Source organism: Psittacula echo, assembly GCF_963264785.1.
Source record: "Psittacula echo genome assembly, chromosome: 3".
NCBI classification, from domain to species: Eukaryota; Metazoa; Chordata; class Aves; order Psittaciformes; family Psittacidae; genus Psittacula; species Psittacula echo.
This window is the reverse complement of record NC_137736.1, coordinates 45,940,234-45,961,993: the sequence shown is the minus strand read 5'-3', so window position 1 is coordinate 45,961,993 and position 21,760 is coordinate 45,940,234. Positions and strand designations below refer to the sequence as shown.

The window sequence follows — 21,760 nt, the reverse complement described above, 5'->3', positions numbered from 1 at the left end:
ATTGCAGTTTAACAGCAATATAGTTGTTTACACTTTGAAGACTTAACTCAAATTTAAATAAATAAATGATAGACCATTCAAGCTCTCTAGCTTACCTTGTCAACAGCATGTATGAGTGCAGTAAAAACAGAGTGAGCAGCAATCTCCGAGTCACTAAATTAAACTCTATGGTAGCAAGGACAGCTAAAAGCAGAAATAGAGGCTAAGTGATAAGATCTACACTAACTACAATGTTGTTTAAAGATGAAAAAATACTGTGGGTAAATAACCAGTTTCTTTCCCTTTTCCTGTAAGGTTATATGAGTGTATTCTGCTGCAGATAAGCTCTATCTGCTAAGGGTGACAGGAATAAAGCATTTCAACTGCAACATTCATACAGTTACTGACTACTGCTCTCCAAAATCTTTTATGTGACCTCCTAGCAAAATACAAAGCACAGTGCTCAGGGGTCAGTGGGGTTACTTCACAACAATAGTTCTCCTATGACTAGCATGAGTCCCACAGCAGGTGGAAGAAATTTCTTGTGTTCTGGGAGAATAGAGGCTGCATGGTTCCCAAAGAGCACTACCAGCCAATCAGAAACATCAAGATATATGCTACATAATTCATCTTGAGAATCTCTGAGAAGAGAGCTTGCCCTTTTATATATTCCTTCGAATGAGGAAGAGGCAGGTTAGAGGGCAGCAGTCCCCAACAGGGAAATCTGTGATAACAAGGACAAATTGCTCCAGCAAATTGCTCCCCTTACCTTGAAGTCTTTGAAAAGGATTTTTATTATACATGTTTATCACACATCACAACTGTCTCCATAACAAAAGGAATTTGCTATGCCTGCCAGTGACAGTTCTCAGTTGCAGAACTCCACGTGCACAATGCACCTCGCCTCTAGTACAAAAATATATATATCAATGCTCTGAAGTTACGAAAATGGAGAGAAAATGTCAGACTTGCTGTGCAGACATTCAAAGAGAATGGGGCTTACAGCCTCCACAGTGAGAACTGAAAGATGCTGGAGGAATTCTCAAGGCGGTACAGGATATGTGGGAATCCATAGGTTTTATTGAATAAACTGTGCATGAAGCATTTCATCTGAGTCCATAATCTTTCAATACCCTCAGGCCAAGAAGTGTAATAATGCAAATTAAGCATGTTTGCTGCTAGGTAAGCAAGGCTCTATAGTACGGATTGCCTTCAATTATCTGGAAAACACAAAAACGGAGTACACAGAAGGACTGAAAAGCACTCATTTGATGAAGTTCAACCGTTGAGGAAGAGGGCTACTTTTTGGAGTTTTCAGAAGCCGCATAATATACTTCTCTTCATAATAAATGTTTGTATAGCCAAAGCAGCAATACTCTATTAATGAGGGGGTGTGGCAGCTTCCATCTGTTAGTTTACAGGCTTTTCCGGGTTCCCATCTGTTTTCTCTTCATGTAATAAGAAAGCAGCTTGACTTCGAATCTTGCTTATACTCTCAGATTAATCAATTTTCTGACCAAGATCCAGGAAGAACACTGCACCTAAGACACTAAGTATAAAATAAGCCACTCAAAATCCATTAGAAGACATCAGTAAGAAGAGTTTTGCTATAACCCTTCCTAAACACCTGATCACATCGGGGGGGAGGGGGGGATAAAATAATATATATATTCCAGAGGTTACCTTCTTTATATGGGTTTGCTATCTAGCAGTTAATTTACCAAGACTAAAAGCTTTGCACTGGTCACAATGACTCTGTAACTTCTTATAAGAGGACCACTAAGTCTGTTCTTACACAGGTAAGATGCATGCACTTCACAGAGTTTCTAGCAAAATTCATCCACAGTGCAGCACAGCACAGTGCTTTGGAAGACAATGACTTCCAATTTCATTATATTAGAGGGGGAAAAAAGGTATACTGCCTTTAACAAAGGAAAATGCAGGCACTGAGAAGGGAGTAAGTGGATTCAAGTTCTACAGATGTAAATGAGAAACTTACTTGTTCAAGAATCAAGTTATTTGAATGTAAAATACAATTAAATACATGCATATGTATATTTAAGTATATTTAGTAGGATACATTAGAAGGAATGTAAGAATTATGGACCTTCAAGTCTGAGTTTAGTATTTGTAACCCAGATTGTTTCCTTTACTCCACCACACAGTGGACACCGACTCATCATATGGCCAGGTTATCACCTAGCTTTAACAGAAACTACAACTCACTACATAACAAGGAACATGGTGGTATACTGAGTTATGTAGTACTTTGGTTTCAAACAATTGCATTGCTACGGCTTTAAAGAAAGTCTTCTTAGTCTGATTTGCATATAAACAGACACTAATTACACATTCAAGAATGTGTAAGCAATGTGAAAGAATAACTTGGCTGTATATATCATCTTTCAGTAAAACTGCAAAAAAGTTAAATTGTCACTGGTTTACTTCTGATAAGCTATACAAGTAGCTGTCTCAGCTAAAATTAAGTATCAGTCTGTAAAAAATGTGAAATCCCAAACTCGGCAGTCTACAGACACTTGTGAACCCAAACATTTCTGTAATATTAAAGAAATTCTAGCTATGCCCTACCACAGGAGCCAAGAATTTATATCCAAAACCCGACAGAAATACGCAAACAGAAAATTGAAACGTATATAAATGTATATAAAGGTTATACCAGCAAAAGGAAAACATATCAAAACAATCATCAGAAATGTTGATTGTCATGTTAATATGCATGATTATTCCTGTAACTGGAAACTGTTATTGAGCACCTGAACAGCAATATCCAACGAGAGTTTGGAGCAGTCCTGAAACAGTGCTTCAACCTGCCAAAATGCAAACAAAGTTTTTGAAACTAAGAGTTCACACTAGTACAATGATATAGTATTAAAATTGAGATGAAATGGAAAATGAGTCTTTTGAATTTTAAAATATTTGTCAGTTTAATATCTCTTTTTCTGAATTACTTCATTTTAACATTCTTACCTGTTATTTTCATGGATGGTGACAAAACAAATGAGATTATCCCAGATTATTCTGAGTTTAGTATTATTGCCTGAGTAATGGGAGGATGTTCTCTCTATCCTTATCTTGACATCTCTGTGCCCAATCCCCATGCTGACCAGTGTTTTAGAGATTCATGATAAATTGTACAGTATACAGGCATAACACAATACAGAATCTCAACATTGTTACTACTGACTGATCAAGTTCAGTGCTTCCACAAAGAGACCATATTGCCCACGTGCTTCAAATTGTTTTTCTAATGTGTCTTAATTCCAAGATCACACTTTTCTTATAAGCTCTTCTATTAAAACACTGATTGGCAGGACAAAGGTCATAATTTTCATCTCCCCTGACTGCAAACAGTTGCTTTATTTAAATTCTACTAAAGAAAAATAAATAATATATTTTTAACTACTACATTTTCTTTGCAAGCATTTCTTACACTACACCTTTTGACTAGCCTCTCACTACAGTCTTGGGTGATCTTACATAATTTTAGTAAGAGGATGACAGCCACCAAGATTTAGTTTTTCATCATCCAGATCATATTTTAATATACTGCTTTTTGCTTTAGTTCTATTTAATTCTATGTAAGCTTTAATTCTCCTTATTTAAAAGTAGGGTTTTGTTTAAAGTTTTACCAAAGCACAAAAGAAGTGCGATAATATTACCCAACTAACTCCACTTGAGAGAGGATTTACTTTTTCATCCCAGTTGTTTGAGCTTGAAATACTCCTGCCCGTACTAAAAAAAGTAATCTTCAGTCTTGCAGGTTACCAAAAAGAAATACGCTGAAGTTTTTCTGCAACTGACAAAGTATTATTGAAAACAACTTTTCACAAACTCCTGGAATCTAATATTTTTGTTTAATAATTATGCTTAAGCTAGTAGAGTGCAATGGTAGCACATCTGATGTAGTAAGTGTCTTAACAGCTAAACTGAATCCAGGTAGCAGAGTGTAACAAGAACACAGCACACACTATATGCTCTTCACATATATACAAAATGGGAAGTCACTTGCTGGACTAGCTGTAGTTTCTGGTTAGCTTTATATAGTAGCATGCACCATGATTGTGAGAGCTTAAAACAATTTTCTCAGTTGATTTACTTAATCTCTATGGACATAGAGACATAGAAAGCAATGGCAGACAGCACAAGACTGAGAAAGATAGCAAAGGCTTTAAGTAGCTTCCCCTCTTTCAGTAATGTTCACTTAAACTTTCACATTAGGTCTACCTTCAGCCAGTTGTTTACTTGTTATTACATTTATTTCATGCTGTAGTCAGATCATTAACGAGATACATAAAGTCATAAAAAAGCCATAAAGTCAGATGTAACCAGTATAGTCATTGTAATAAAACTGAAATACTGAATGATACCTTTTTTTAAGAGGAGCAAAACTTTGAAGCATACAGGATCTTGAACGCATCAGAAAGGGGTATGTACCATAATAGTTCCTGCTTTTCTTAATAAAAACTACTGAATTTGAACCAAAGGTATACAACTCAGACTCTCCTGTCAATTAACTTTACTTCTGACCAAAAGAACAGGGATGTAATAAAACGAAATATATCTTTTGATACATAGACTACTAGAGAGAGTTCCTATGTAGATAGGACTGTGTCAGGCTTCAATATTTATTTCAAATTTCTTAACTGATTTGCATTATCCACATATACAATACTACAGAAGCATGTAGTATTTCAAGTTTTCATCTTTTTCTACCTCCACAGAACAATGGCAACTCTCTATCCTACACTTGCATACCTTACACGCCTACCAAAATATTTTGTCTTCTTACCCAATGTGATACCACATGCTAGGCCTGTTCGCTCTACTGTCCTCAGTTACAGCTGAGAATTTCCTAAATCAGTGACCACATAGTGCTCTAAGTCCACTTAAGTGTAAAGTCAAACAGAAGAACTTTAGTGAGTTTCAGTGGTAATTTAAAATTCGTCTTTATCTTGCACCTAAACAGATATAAAGCACTGAGAGAATATCACATCCTAGCTGAAGTTCATACAGAGAAGGAGGAAGTTCTTTAATATAAGGGTGGTGAGGCACTGGAATGGGTTGCCCAAGGAAGCTGTGAATGCTCCGTCCTTGGCAGTGTTCAAGGCCAGGTTGGACAGAGCCTTGCATGGTTTAGTGGGAGGCGTCCATGCCCATTGCAGGGAGGGGTGGAACTAGATGATCTTAAGGTCCTTTCCAACCCTAACTATTCTATGATTCTATGAAGCAGTATTTTATTAGGCAACAGACATCAAAGGCAAGCTTTCGGCTGTAACTGTTTGAGCAGCCATAGTAACTTTCTGTTTAAAAAAAAAAAAAAAAGAAAAAGATTTTATCACTATTAGCAACCTTTCACTCAGTACAACCTAGAAATAAATGCAAAGTAAATTCTGTTCCTAAAATACTGGTCTAAGGCATTAAAAAGCTAAAATAATCTTAACCAAGTAGAAGAAAATAACGTGAAGAAAAGCTCATAACAGGGAAATCAGTCACCAGTTACTGTCACCGGCAAAACAGTCTCAATTTGGGGAAAAATTTAATTTATTGCCAATTAAAAATAGAATACAGTCGTAAGAAACAACAACAAAACTAAACCCACCTTTCTCTCCACCCTCCCCTTCTTCTTAGGCTGATCTTTACTCCTTCATATGCTATTCTTCTACCTCCTCCCCCCAGCATTACAGATAGGCTGGGGAATGAGAATTGCAGTCAGTTTGTAACACTCTGCTGTTTCTTCCTCACAGCTTCCCCTGCTCCAGCGTGGGTCTGTCTCGCGAGCTACAGTTCTTCAAGAACTGCTCCAGCATAGGCCCTTCCACAGAGTTCAGTTCTTCAGGAACAGACTCCAGCATGAATATCCATGGGCCACAGTTCCACACAAGTATTTTTCCTTTCTTACTCTTTAACACTGCACTACTTTAGAGTAATTTGTCAGCACTTGCTTTGTTTATTCACCCTATGTTAAGACACCAGAGCCTCCCATGCTATGAGGAGGAATCAGAAGCAGTTATATAGTGGAGGCTTTTAATCTCCTAATCTATCAGCTTAAGTGCTACATCTATTATTGGTATTTTTGAAGACAAGCACGAAAAAGGTAACTCCACCAAGGACGTGGCTAATCACCTCTTCCAAGTGACAGGACAAGAGGTAATGGCCTCAAGCTGCGCCAGGGGAGGTTTAGACTGGATATTAGGAAAATCTTCACATAGAGGGTGATCAAGTATTGGAACAGACTGCCCAGGGAAGTGGTGAAATCACTGTCCTTGGAAGTGTTCAAAAACTGTGCATATGAGGCCTTTATTGACTTGGTTTAGTGGTGGTCTTGACAGTCCTGGGGGAACAGTCGGACTTGATAATCTTACCGGCATTTTCCAACTTGGTTGATTCAATGTTTTCTAAACTGGCTCTGTCCACAACTTCAGCAGAAACTGCAATTGTGTGTCAATTATATCTATGTTACATAGATGTAAACAGCTTTGATCATCTAATCACAAGCTGAAGTTTGCACAATATGCAATACCAGCATAGAATCCTGAATTCCAACCAAATACGGAGTTCCAAAAATTCTGTTTTATTCGTAATGCCATTTATCACTAGTTTTAACAGTCAACTAGCACTCTCCGACACAAAACTACAGGTAAACACTGAAGTTGCCTTCACATCTGAGAAAAAGTCATGGGTGTTGCAGTAAGAACCCTGATCTCCCTCGTATCTTCACATTATGAAGTTTGTAAACTGCAAGTCTGACATGAAGATAAGGAACATGAAGAAATTATCAATTGACTTTTCTGTGATCTTCTCTTTAGCAGCAACCACTATTTTTGAGAAGCCTAGGTTAAGAATTTCTTTGATTAATGCCTCTCAATAACAACAGCAATGGAAACTACAGTTTCACAGTCCTTCCTCACCTTTGACTTACCCCTGAAAGACTACTGAAAGCTGAAAGCAGAAGGAATACGAAGTATGAGCTTTTAGAGTTTACGGATAGCTGGCAGGGGGGAGTGGAGATGTTATGGGGAAGGAAGAAAAAAATGGATAGATACCATTTTTCTGTGTTTACTTGCTAGGTCAAGGTCAAAACGACCACTGTACTCCTATGTGTGCTTCACAGTGCATTAGTTGAGAGGTCTCCAATGCTTACTGTCCAGATCCAATTTACAGCAAACACAGATCTACATTAGTAGTTCAGCCTCTGCTTTTGGCGACTGCATCACTATGAAAATTCCACTAAGCACGTTTCAGCATTTAGCATCTTATCTCAGGCAGGGGACAGGTCTGAGGTCACCATCTAAGTTGATACTTAGAGCTATCATCTTGAGTTATCTCCATGCAAACACTTCTGAAGGCCTCAGCTTCTTCAGCTCTGAACCAACAAACAGGTCTCTTCCACTCTGATTTTGCTAAATTATCATCACAAGAGAAAGCTGGAGTGTACATCAACAGGACTTAAGAAACCCCTGGGCCTCCATGGACTAGCTTTGCTATTCTTGAATGCACTCTGAAGTGACACATCTAAACTTTTCAGCCAGAAGCCCAGGAAGAGGACTTAAACCTCTACCTTAGCATTTTTAGTTCTATAGAGAAAGGGAATAGAAAGAATCTTCAAGGATAATGAAGATTCATTATGCAAATAATCTAGTTTTACATAGGTCAATAAGGAAAATATGAAATGACTAATGCTAACAATTAAAGGGCACAGACAGATACTGCCAAGAAATCTTACAACAGTATGGAAAAACAAAGGTGATAGTTACTGTTACATGTTGCACATCAAAATAGAAAGGGAAAAGCTAAGGTGTACACTGACATGCTGAAAGAATCATATTTCAAACAACAAGCACACATGCATCTGCAACGGAATCTGTGTGGCATTTAACCATGAGAGAATCATTTGTTGTGACACGACCACAACGGAAATCTTAACTATTAATGAAGCATACTCTGGAACTCATAGATGTAAAATATTTTCACCTATGAAATGATAAAACTACCAGAAGTCAGTGAAAGTGCTTTGCTCACTGCCTCTAGGAAAAGTGGACAGTAAAAAAGAACTACTTGTTTTCAAGCTTTGCTAAATGGAGCTCAACCTCCCTATGCAGGAATGCTGTAACTACCCACATCTTACTACGAAACCATCGCACTCACCAACTCCATTATAAGTTCCACCACATTCAGCTTTGTGCTTTCCATAAGAAAGCCTACCTCATACCAAAAATATTAGAGAGAGCTTACGTCATACAAAAATACTAGGGAAAGCATAAAAAATTCATCAGAACAAACAGTAGGATATTGAACCAGGCAAGAGAGTGAGAAAAAACCTCTCTCAAAACTAACAGAATCCGAAATTGCACCTCACATCTAGTAAACCTAAACAACAAATATTAATGGCAAAATGCCTGTAAATTAATACCAGTGTGCTACAACAGCGTGCTATGTATCTTATTGACAACCATCTTTTACTCACAGTTTGTGGGTTGATATCATCTTCTCCCATTGGTTCATCCACAATTTGCTGTCCATTCTGTAAAAACCAGACACAGCAAGTTACTAGAAATTAATCCAAGAAGATATGTGCTTTCACAGTATGCTACTGCACAGGATCAAGTGTTCTCTTTGCCATTTCTATAAATTGAAAGTAAACATATACTGCTGGCATGCAATGTCAGTCTTGTTTTGATCCTCATGTATTATCAAACTAGATGAAGTCACAGTGAGAATATACAAAACAATCTGGCATTTGAGATCTTACTACTGCACAGCTAAACATTATTTTCCACTACTATAACTTCTGCAAAAGAGTTAAACCTGATGAAGACTGAACAGTAAAAAGTCACAACAAAGAACAAATAAACAGGTTCTTTCTAAGAGCAAGACCTTATGTAGCAAGTCAGCCCTTACTCTACCATGACTACTTCAAGGAAATTAATAGCTACAGTATAGCCTTATAAAAACTTTGAATGCAATATTAATTTTACTAACCATCATTTACTACTTTCTGTATCTTTCTAAGAAGCATTCTAACAAGCCATGCAGAGAAGTAGGCTTTTGAATTTGAAATTTGCCATAAAGATTTAAAAAAAGCTTAAATATCTTGTTGGTCAACAAATGCTTTCTTTGTCAGTGATATTATACTTCAACAACCTCTAAGTGACAGTTTTCCCAGAAAGACTTAGAGAACAACCTTGCTTACATAACAAGCATGAGTATTACCAAGTTGTAAGGAAAAATATCTATTTCCTAAGTTATAGTACAGGGTACCTTCTTAGTCATCTCCTAAAGCTTCAATATGATTTTAGAAACAAATAAGAAACTATTAAAAATCATAACATTTTCCATTAACACTGGTGGCAGAATTTAAGTTCATTTGTGTATTTTTTCCCCTAGAGGACACAAAGCCTAATTAATCTATTTTTCAAAGCTTAATTTACTTAAAATTGCATGCATGTATGGATAGATATTTTCTAGATGTTAGAAAGTGCATAAAAGCTGCTCAGAGACTTTAGCTTCATTCTATACCTCCCTTCCCACAATTCAATTTTTCAGCAGACTTCTTGTGTGGAACCTTCCTAGCATCTTTCTGTAACAACTTCTGATTAATACAGTTCCCCAGCTTGCACATGGCTGAAGGTGAATCTTTTATACAAAATGACAGATTAAATCCTAACCACTTATGAATTCTAATTTTCAAATATTTCAAGGACAGTGAATGTTTCATCTCAGATGATTACCAGCTCTCTACCAAGTTTTCTCCTGAGCATTTTTCTTGCTAAATGATGCAGCTGGATAAAGCTAAATTATCCAGTGCAAAGCTCTGGCATTGGCATTTTCTTATCGTAACTGTTTCCAGGAAGATACTAGAGACTTTTAATATAACCCTAGCCTACTCTAGCAGTCATCTTTCCATGGCAGACAACTAGTAAAAAATCAGCTTCACATGTTATAGTTTACTATAGAGATGAATATAATCTGCATAAGTGGTCTCTGTTAAGGGCAGTCAGTACAACCTTCTAAGAGTAATTTAATAAGATGATGCTCCAAAAAGCCTAAATTCCCCTTACTGTAACATCTTTCACTTACAGTATATTGGCAACGAATAGTGTACTATCCTTCCCTGAGATACATAAGAAGTTGAAAATACCAAATAGAAGACCATAAAAATACCAGCTTAGCTAAGTAACAGAAATGAGTGTTTTTAATAAAAGTGTTTTTAATAAAGCCTGTTTACAAGAAAGCATATTGTGTATACATGTACCAGTACCATCAAGGCCACAAGTCACATACTCTCCCTTTAATCTATGGCATATATTTAAATTATGTTAACATTTGTATTTTAGCTACACATCTCTATATTCTGCTCATGCTACAAGACAGCTTCCAAAGTATCTTGTCAATAGGAAAAAATGAGAAGAAAAACAGCAGAACAAGACAATTAACTCTAGCTGGAAAGGAGGAGTCTATAATGTCCTAACTACTAATGATGGCTAAACTCTGGGGCCTAAAATAGGGCAATTTGTGTATCAAAGCCATGTGCTCTAAACTGACTCCACATGCAGATTTTCAGAAACAGCAGACATTCTGCTGAATGACAACATACATTAACTGCAGGTTAAATAAGAATTTACTACACAATAAGCTTTAAGATTTCACATTTACTATTTTAAGGCAATCGAAACATAGTTGAAAGTGGAACACAGTATCAGAAACTTGAAACAAGCCTTTCTGAAGCAACCATGTGAGACCAACCTCCGTTTTTAAAAAGGTTCTCAATCTACCTCATTGACTTTTTCCACATTTCATCAGTTAACCAGGGGAAAGAAAACAAAAACAAACCCAAGAAGGAACATAAAAACCTCTTGCAACACAAATGAACTGGTTTGTACAATCTGGTTTTCTTGCATTGCTTTCAGGTAATTTTCAGTTGAATTCAAGCAACGAATTTCAAACACTATTATTGGAGCCAGGAACAAACTCAAGCAATCAGCATGTACTCTATGCTGTCATGTCTGAGCCAGATCACTGGATTAGCAAGATCTTTTTAAATAAGTCTACCCAAGCAACGATTATGCTAAAGGAATCACTGGATGGCAGAACCAGTTTTTCTCAGAACAGTCTAAGCCATGTAAGGTAAAGAAGAATATGTATGTATGATTTATGGTTTGATGGTATATGATACCATTAGATGCAGCTGTGTATTCAGAAAGATTACAAAGTGTACTGTTTTTCTTATGAATTAAAATGTAAAGCCAAAAGGTTCCTATATTGGTAATAGCAATATTAAAACCACTGTGGAGCAAAGAGGTCAGCAGCATGCTTAAGAGGCAAGCAAATGATGTAGGCTCCCTCTAGTATTTAACTAGATCCAAGGGCATGTCTCAATGACATAACAGATTGGAAATAAATAGTCTGATGAATAGAGAATAACAGAAGGTTAAGTATATTTTTCTCACGGTCTAATTCAAAAGACAGATTCTAGACCCTGATTGTTCTTCAGCTGCACTCCTCCCATAGTGGGGCACTAAACAAGCAAAATGGACCAAAGAGCTGGTATTTCCAGCACTCTGGCTCCAAGAGTAGAACATATTTCAGATGACAGCATGAGAGAACTATAAGAAAAATAAGAGAAAAGGTCCACACAATGTTTCTACTTGCACCTAAGCACATCAGCAATCAATTTACACCATGAAAAGATGATGCATATGCTTTACAAAGGTAACCTAACAAAATGCTCGTCTAGTCCATTTAAGTTCTACTTCCTATTCTGTTTTCCAGTGGAAACAGTTATCTTAAGTTAGCTACAGGTTTGACTCCAAAAAGCTTTTAAACCTGTTGCCACATTTAACTAAATTGGTAGAAATGAATACTTAAATACAATTGTGTTCCAGCAGTTTTCTTGAAGACACATGGACAGGAACACAAATTGATCCTACAGGTTCCTTAAGTACATATAAAACAGCCAAGTATCAGGGAATCTGCATCAGGCAGGTGGTACGTGAGTGTTCCCTGTATGAACTCTCAGAACCTCTGACACAAAAGAAAATCAACTACAAAACGGGGAATGAACATCAGTATTTCTAGCAATCAAAAATTACAGGTTTAAGCCCACTGAACTCTTAAGGTATAATCAAGTACTCTATTTTCCTGGCAAAAAGGCAGCTTAAAGAATGTGGTGGTGGGTTTTGAGTGTGTTTTTGTGGGATTTGAGGGTGGGGTTTTTTTGCATGTGTGTGTTCTGTTTTTCTTTTGTGGGTTGTTTTTGTTTTGTTTTGTTTTTAATTTCAGATTATTTCACTTTTTAACCAGTAATGCATGGTCATTAATTACTGCACTGAAAGGGACCAAAAGGTAGCAGGTAGTGCTGTATGTTAAGGTATTGATATTTAGAAAACATAATCACAGTAAATCCTTTGTAAGAAAGAAGTACATCAGAAATGTAGCCCACATCCCACTCACAATCAATTAACCACTTTTTGTGAAGCAGGGAATATCCTGTACTCTACACTGTATATTGATTGAGAGTCTTCATGCCACTTACAAATTTTTTTTAATTATGGTTCCAACATTTACTGCAAGAGATCCAATTCATCTCAGCAGTCTGGTAAAACTGTACTATCTTGGGCACCTGCACAACAAAACAAATGATATTCCCACCTATCCTTTTGATTAACACTGTAGTCACCTGGGTAATAATGTATGAAAAATACAACCACCCTTAAGAGCGATTTAAACTTACCAATTTGGTGCAGAGTATCTTATTTTAATAGTAATGCCAGGTATTCATCATTCCTATCACACAGGTTTATTACAGATATACAGACCATATTAACTGAAGTATTAAATCAACAAATCATGTTTCCTGTAGTACTATTTTCCCCCTATTTCTCCTGTTAGTTTCATCAATAATATTACAAATAGTATACACCTGAAGTTTTTAGATTTAGTTTAGCATCCCCACTCTCACATTCTATCTTCAAACCGAAGTTCTGCTAACTTGGACTTGACCTTGCTGAATATTACATTCTTTCCTACAGTTTAATGGTTTTTTTTTTCTGAAGGACCTAAGTTTGTCCCCAAAGCTTCTTCAATGTTAGACACCACCTAATGTCTTCTTGCACCCCCAAAACATCTCTGCTTTGTGTTTAGACTATTGGTAGACTATTCTGCGCTCTTTAAGTAGCCTCTCTGCTAAAAAATTATTTCAAAACACACATGAACTCTCAGTATTATGATTTAGTCACTAAAACTCTGGCCATATATACATCTGAGCACTTAACACTGTTGTTTTCAAGGGACTCTCAACTGACAAAGCTCAAGAACGATGTGATCTTTGAACTGAGTAAAGCTGTAACAATCCTTCTGACTTATTTCATAGCAGCAAAGAATACAGTATTCCTATCAAAACATTAATAACAAATCTGCTGTTAGCAACACAAGGTGCTGCATGGAACTACATCCAATAAAAGCCTTTCAAACTGTACATGCTCAAGCTTGCTATTCTAAGCCACAACAAGCTACTCTGAGAAAAAAATCTGTATGTCCACAGAAAAACAGTTGAAAGTAGACTGAGAAGACCTTGAGGGGTCATCCAATCTATCTCAGTGCACCAAGGCATTCCTGCAATATCACTCATAAGACTTTCATGTCTATCCCCTTCTTAAATCTTCAGTAATGGAGTTTTCACAATCTATTCCAATGCTTAACTAAAATATAAGGATTTAATATAATTTGAGTTAATAACTTGTGCCCTAACTCCTGAGCTGTGAAGCCACAACAATCCAAAGCACTTAACTAAATCCTGACTCAATTAAAACTTACTATATGTAAGTAGCAGAAGTGAGCTATCATCTTAGATTTCCTTAGCTGTTCTGGTTCCATTCATCCATTTTGCATACTATGTTAAAAATAGTACACACAAGTATTAAAAACTTGAATTTTTTGAAAAATCAAAACACTACAGATATGACTATTTTTAAGGAATAAAATTAGTGCTTCTATAGAAGAAAAGTTTGTAGCTCCCAGTGAGTTTAATTCTCTGAATTAGTCGAGCTTGAAGTCAGATAAGTGCCATGGCATTATCCAAGATGCAGGACATATAGCATCATTAAATCCTTGTCCAGGCCAACAAAAAAAAAAAGTTCCTTACGTGTATGAGTGGTAACCAGCTAACCAAACAAATGAAATCCCAAACAAAATACACACCATATATTCTCTTTTCATCTGCTCCAAAGAGGAAGAAGAAATATACATGTAGAAATCATTTCAATAAATCCAGCCACTGCTGCACTCACGGAAAGAAATTCCTTCTCTGTTCACACACATTATCCTAAGAGTGACTCTAGCACCTGATTGTATACCAGTCTTACTACCAAGGCTGTATTTGCACAATACAATTTGTCCCAGGCCCACCAGAATGCCCTCCACTCACCTAGGCTCTTTCACAGATAAGGGATTTGTACCAGCTCCTTTCCTCGTGAGTCAGGGGCAGTCAACGGGCACAGCTAGGCTGTGTGCCTGCAGCTTCTTACAATGCAGAAAGGTTTACAGACATGAGTTGGTTTCTCAGAATCTCTTTGCATGATAAATGACAGAGCTTGGAATTTGATACTGAAGTCAACTAAATCATTACTCATTTATGCTCGCTTTGTCATTTAGCTATTTTAGTAAATTCAACTAAGGAGACTAAGCTATGGAGCAACTTCACCATTTCCTAAAATTCAGGTTTTCCAAGGTGACTATACAACAACTCTCAACCTCTATAAGACAGGAGGAGAAAGACTCCCCATTAAGTGAAAAGGACTGTTTAACATGCAAGTCTGAGTTCTAACATGATTGCCAAAATTAGTCAACACTATGTAAGGAATAACAAACATAATATTTATCATGGTCTGATTACATCCTGAAACCTCCACCTTTTAGGCCTGCAGGATGAAGGAGATTTTATCTCTCAAACCTATGTTTTGCTGTGATTTAAAAATCACAGTAAAATACCATTTCTTCACATCTTCTGTATATACTTAAGCATGTTCCAATAAATTAATGCTTGGAATTAAATGATAAATGGAAATTTAGTTAATTAAATGGAACCTTAGAAACTGTGCCAGAAAACAGACCTAGACCATAATAATGTACTTAGAAGACATGTGCTACTTCTTACACAATTGAATTGCTTCATTCAAAGAAACAACAACAACAACAACAAAAACAAAAAAAGAGTTAAATAGAGCCCTAAGAATACCACAGGGAGCTCCTTGCATCAAAGTGAACATATGGTATCTGTTACTGATAAAAACAAGCTAGCAGTAACTTTGTGGTTGAGCCACGTTCTAGGTCCCTGGAAATCGGAGCTCATCTCCTAGCAAGAACACACTCCATGAATGAGGCTAGATGGGGTGACTATACTGTTGAGCTTCATTTTCCCATCTGTTACACAAGATTCCGCCCCTTCAGTCCTCCCTGTTCCACCCCCCTCCTCCCCACCCCCTGGTTTTTAACGGATAACACATTTAATCGTATTTCAGATAAGGAGAGAATAAGCAGTAAAGTATCATGTACGCAAGCATATGGCACAATACTGGCAGTAATCAAACACTTTAGTTTGTCTCAACTTAAAAATTCCCTGAAGATATTCTAACTTATCCAGGAATCATTAAATGATTCCCCTTTTAAAGGTCACCAAGACTGAAAAGGCAATTACAAGTTTTCAGTCTTGCCTGAAAAACTGCTTAAAAGTTTAATCATTGGAATATGGCTATGAATTGTATTTGGAAACAAACTGAAACATAACCCCCAAAAACCAAACAAAGCTCCACAACCCAAAACCAGTATCTTGAATGAGTTCTTAAAGTGGATAAGTCTGCCAACTGTTAAGATCAATCAACTTAAAAAGCTATTATTTTTGATGTGTAGAAATAATTATTGTAAAAAAAATTATTAGTCTACATATCATCATGAATCTACATCGAGCATTTCAGATGAAAAACAACTAGCTAGTGCGATAGATCACAATCAATTCAAAAACAACAGATGTGCTTACATCTACTTTGTGTTAAAGTCCCACCTGTGGTGAGAAATAATATCTTCTCTATAAAGAACAAAACAGTAATATAACAATCTAAGAATTGTGGATGTTGTAAGAAAAATAACAGAATGATTCAAGAAGTCAAACTCAACATCTTCCAGGAGGAAACCAAGAGCCACGGAGCATACACAGTACTGCATGAAGGTACTGAATACAGCAGGGTAAAGCACCTGCTTCCTCTTAACCCACCCAGGTGGCAGCAGGGCATCAGCACTATGTCACATAGTAGAATTCTGCTAACTTAAAAAACAGAGCAGGTAAAATTGTACCATTAAGGATCTGAAAAATCTGAATGAAAAAACCCCCCCACACCTAAACACCTTTCATGCTGATGATGTGTTTCTCAAGACAGTATTTACATATATATAACATCTGTTATCTGTCTCCTTATCACAGTATAGTTTGTGGAATACAGGGTGTATTATTTATTTAGATGAGAATTAAATTGCCAATGGCCACTTTTAACCCAGTGTAAGAAAATGTCTCTTCAAAAATCTGTGAAAAACACAGACTTCAGAATACATTGTACTGAGAGCATGTATGTATGAGATGCAACAGCCAAGTCCTGCAGAGAATTCTGCCTACAATGGAGAGACAAAGGCTAGTCTTCAAAATCCACACAGACCTGCCCATTTAGGTGTTTCCACCTTGGCTTTGAATTGTCTGTGTTGCTTATACTAGAAATGACTGTAAATATAGCCTTTGGTCCTGTGGAACGTAAATACAACGCTGATTACACAGACACCTAAAGAGACAATCACAACCACAGACTCATGGCAAGATATATCATAAATTTCAGATTCCGTGCCAGAAGTATCCATTGACATAGAGAATGTCACATTGACATCAGAATGGAATCACATAGCAAAATGATGTTATACCAGATTCTTTGATTCTTTAAAGCATCAGCACGACTGTTAAATGTTAGCACCCCTTGTCCTGTGCAAGGTTTAATTATTTCTGGATATAAAAGATAAAACAAGGAATTCTGCAAAAAGGGATTCATACCATCTATTTAGACACCTAAATTGGTGATCATAAATTTACTGTCAAGAGCAGCGGAAAAAGCCTGAACTTTCTTCACTGCCAATTTAGAGGACCTAAATTAAAACTCCTAAGGACAGATGGCAGAAATGTTTCCCAGAAAGTCTTAGTAAATAGCATCTTCCTATGATGGCCAGTTCTTTCAGCGTACTAGTGTCCACAATTCAACAGCCATAACTGTATTCATTCTCCTCCACTTGACATTATTACCCATAGCTTGTAGTACAGATCAAAGGATGAAGCTAATTATTCAGGCATCCCAATACAAACTCAAATCATCAATACTTAATCTGCTTGAAAGCAGATGACTGGAAATAACAGGCACATTCTCACCATGAAGAACACATCTATGCTTGTTAGAAATGTGGAGTAGACCCTTAGTCAATAAAGGACAGTCATCAGTTCATAGGCTTTTAAGGGTGGTGTGATCTAAACCGTAAAACTTTAAAAACAAATCTATGCATTATTCTATATAGACAAATTATTTTTAAAATAGTGTAACAACTTTATGAATTGAAAAAAGGTGTAGGACACGCAACATTGATCACTGACCTATTTGTACGTGGAGAAACAGAAGTCCTGCAACTGATCTCTCAAGACTATAAATCCATATTTTACCTAAAAGAATTCTTTGCATTATTTCTTAAGGACCATGTTCTACAGATCTGCTTTCCTGTACACTTAAGTTACAGCAGTTGGTTATAGTTAACTATACTGTCTTCCAAAGTCATTTTAGTTAAAGGTATTCTAGTCCTCCTACTAAACTTGCTCACAGAACACAGCAAATCACCTCCTCAGTGGTACCACTGTAAAATCAAATAAAAGACTGCAGCAGGAAACAAATAAAAAAAATATTCTGATTAAAAACTCTGCAAGGTTGAGACCAGGAAAGCATCTGAGCCAATTTTTAAAGCTCAATAATTTGTAACACTGTTATCCACATGGAATTACAAGAACTGTGTCAGCAAATCTGAGAGGTTAGCGGAAACTCTTTAACTCACTCAGTATTACAGCTAAAGGCATTATTACTACCAAACTATGACTGAAATCATAAAGAGTTTCCAGGTGGATGTAAAAAATATTTTTGCCCAAGGATACTCTTGCAGGATAGGGTCTGTAATGAGGGTATTGCTATGATACAGAAAAACACAACTCATGCAAATTGAAAATGCAAGTTATGTATTTAGATCATTTGTTTGTGTATTTGACTTAAACTTCTCTATTTTCACTAAAATACCTTTTCTTAAAGACTCATTTCAGGTAGGCAACCTTTCTAAACCTTTCTCCTTTTGAAGGTTATATGAGGAGTGTTTACAGGTGCAGTTTGGTCTTTTCAAGAGAAGAGTGCTGATTCTAGACTAAGGCCTTAGAGTGCAAACCTATCAGCTCATTGTCATTTCATGTTTTGTTAATGGTCCTAGACCACTGAAATATGCTAAAACAAGTAATAAAGTATAACTAATCATGCATATACACACTTTTTAAATAATGCAACTTATTTTGCTACCTTTCCAGAGTATATATGCCATTATTGAAGATACACAGACTACATACAGTGAGCATGGACGACTAAAGTAACAGTTAAGATCTTTTCTCTGAATCATTAGTGTAAGCAGTCTTACAGAAACACCTCCCCTACCATCTTCTCCCCCGCCCTCAAGCATCACACTACTATTGTAGTTACTCCCCATTAAAAGAAAATAAAACATTTAAGATCACCACTTCAGAAGTCAGTGAACAACTGGCAAGAATTTAAAAGTAAACTACACTAACTAGCAAGATTTTAAAAGACTGATATGCCTGCCAGATCAGAACTGCAGATTATTCTGACCCCCAGAGATGCAGTCACTTTAAGCACAAGTAAGACAAGACAAACATCAGCAAGACAAATACTTCTGATACTGCAGTAACTTTGCACTGGTCCCTCTCTTTGCTCCTCTCTCTAAGTCCTAACCTTGCAACTAATTGTCATGAGCTGGCCTGAGTTCAAACTGTTCAAGATCAGCATCACTTATAACAGCTTGGCTGCATATCAGCTGGAGCAGATTCAGGTAGAAGCTGCACTGTCAGAGGACGCTATTTCTTTTCAGATGGAAGTCTGATCGCAAACTAGCACTTGCATTGTGGGCTACTAGGGAATTATGGAGCAAGCACAACTGACTGTGTAGGTGCAGTGTTTACATAGATCCGAACCAACACAGTAGTACGCTGTAGGAAAAAAAGTGAAAACGAAGGCATCCATGGTCTCGGATGCACGTGAATCTAATTTCCAGCCGCTCTCATTACCTCAGCCTAGGAAAGCTGACACGCGTCCTGCCTAACAAGGGCAGGAGTACATCACCCAACTCCTTGCTACCAACAGCAGGAAACCACACTGCGATGCATCTCGGGGATGTTCCCATAAACGCCGTCAAGCACAAAGCTTCACCCAAGCGAAACGTCCCTGCGGTTTCCCAAACGCTTGCGAAACTGCAGCGACAATACCATCCTGCTCAGATAAGGGGGCAGTGGCACACGGGCGGGGACGCCCCTCGGCCGCCTCAGGGGAAGCAGCGGCAAGGCAAGGGCACCGGGCAAGGTGAGGACAAGGACCTACCCTCTTGCCCCCCCACCACCCCGAGCCGCGCTTGCGGAGGCGGTGGGGCCGCCCGGGGAAAGGAAACTCGCCGTGACAGTAACCAGACACCGCGCTGGAACAAAAGCGCCCGAGTCGCCCGCCGCCGCAGAAGCAGGTCACTCCCTCCCGGTAAAAGGGGCGGAAGGGGAGGGAGCGCGCCGGGAGCAGCCCGGTCCCATGAAACACGCCCCAAGCACCGGCGCGGGGGAGCCCCGGCCGGCCTCGGCCGTGAGTCAGTGCCCGAAAAGGAAGCGACGCGCAGGGGCCGGCGGGCGGCAGCACCAGTGCTCCCCCCGCTGCCCACCCGAGTGGCCCCGCAGCGCTCCGATCCCCCGCCGGGCTGCCGTCCCACCGGCCCCCTCCCGGACCCTCGCCCGCTGGGGCGGCTCTGGTTGTCCCCAGCGCTCGCGAGGGGAAACTCTTCCTGTCCCTTGAGCGGCGGCGGCGAGAGCCCGAGTCCCGTTCCTTCCTCACAACTTTCCCTACAACTCACCACCCCCCCGTACCTCGGTGCTGCTTTCGGCCGTACTCTCCACAGCCATCTTCTGCCAAGGGTCCGCCAGCTGCGCCAGGGGCATCTTCCCTACACGGCTCCCGCAGCCTCCGCGCTCCGCTTTCCCGCACCCCGGCGGCGGCGGACAAGGCGGAGGCAGTAAGGCAGACAGCAAGCCCTTCGGAGGGCGCGGGACACCCCGGCTGACTCTAGCGGTAGCTCCCGCGGCGACTGCTGCCCGCTGCCGCCGTCCGTCCGCCTCTCCCTCCCCCCGCCTACCTCCCCACTGCCAGGCGGAGCCGCGCTTCCGCCCTCCCCCCGACCCGCCGCTCGGGTCCGGCTTCCGCTCACAACATGGCGCCGGGCTCGTACCTGCCCGGACAATGACGCCTGCGCGCGCCACCGCCAGGCGGGTCTGCTGCCAGCGGCCCGGACCTCTCCGCCCTCAGCGGCCGGGCCGGGCCGCGCCGCGCCGCGGGGAATGCCGCAGCGAAGGGTGCCCGGAGGAGCGGAGCCACGGGCGAAAGGCTGGAGCGTGGCGCTGCCTGAAAGCCCAGGCAGGACCAAGTCAGTCGCGGGCGCGGCCATGGCTAGGCAGCCCCACCCCGTGGCCGGATGGCGGGGGGAGCGCTCGGTGACCGCGGGCGGGCGGGCTGGTGGGGGCTATTGAGGCAAAGCCTGTCCATATTTAGTTGTTCTCCAGCCTCGGTTGTTTTTGGTCGACGCTGCGCAGGGTGGTGGCGGACCGGCTAGCTGGCTCGGCCGAGGCGCGGCTCTTTATCCGAGGCGCCCGTGTCGGGGTTTCACTGTCGGAGCCGTCGCTGCGGGGTTCAGTCAGAGCAGCCGCCACTGAAAGGCTGTTGAAGACGCCTTGGGAAGCACGGCTAGGGCCCGGGGAGTGGAGGGAAATGGGAGAGACGGAAGGTTTGCTTGTATAAACAGAAGTACAGATGGGTAAGTTGGGAGGGAGTGTGGACGGGGAGGCACACATCGCGTTGTGTGGCATATCATTAGGTAAAGAGGGAAAGGAATTAAGATGCAGGAATTTGTTTTTATAGCAATGCCATTTAAATAGTGGTTGGGCTGCATGAGTAAGAGTTGCCTCGAAGTGAGAAAGTCATAGTTCTGCAGGCCAAGAGGCATGAAGATAAAGCTGTCAGAAAAAAGAGAAGACAAACAACAGAAGACCAAACCAACCCACAGGTTCTGAAAACAGCTCTTATTTTACTTTTTATAATCAGCTGTTAGCTAGTACACAAACAGCTGACTTACATTTACTGAGATCTGTGAACCTGTGTGTTCTTACGTGGCTCTTTTAAATTATTAAGCACTGTAATAAACACCCATCAATTTGCAGCATCAGAGGGCTTGGCTGATGCAGAAGAATCCTTGAAACATTATACCAGCCACTGAAGGTGGGTCCTGGTGTCTTGTTGGACAGATGTCCTGAACATCTTGTCGTTGAAGCCAAATTTTTCATAACTGTTTGAGAAGGCCACTTCATTTTCACTGCCCCAAAGTGTTGTTCCAT

At 39.6% G+C, this 21,760-nt stretch overlaps 1 protein-coding gene across 5 annotated transcripts in view; it reads right to left on the bottom strand.

The window, feature by feature from the left end:
• Positions 1-20,498, bottom strand: part of RPS6KA3 (ribosomal protein S6 kinase A3) — a 75,102-nt gene extending 54,604 nt beyond the window's left edge. For 2 of the 5 annotated variants that reach the window (XM_080612870.1, XM_080612871.1), the window contains exons 1-3: positions 20,243-20,498; positions 8,465-8,521; positions 2,754-2,807 (exon numbers count right to left, since the gene is read on the bottom strand). In XM_080612870.1, coding sequence (XP_080468996.1) covers positions 2,754-2,807; positions 8,465-8,521; positions 20,243-20,314 — 183 coding nt within the window. In that variant the 5' untranslated portion in view covers positions 20,315-20,498. The remainder of the gene's footprint in view (positions 1-2,753; positions 2,808-8,464; positions 8,522-20,242) is intronic. The other 3 variants (XM_080612874.1, XM_080612873.1, XM_080612872.1) reach the window with 2 other exon arrangements.
• Between the last annotated feature and the right edge of the window lie 1,262 nt (positions 20,499-21,760).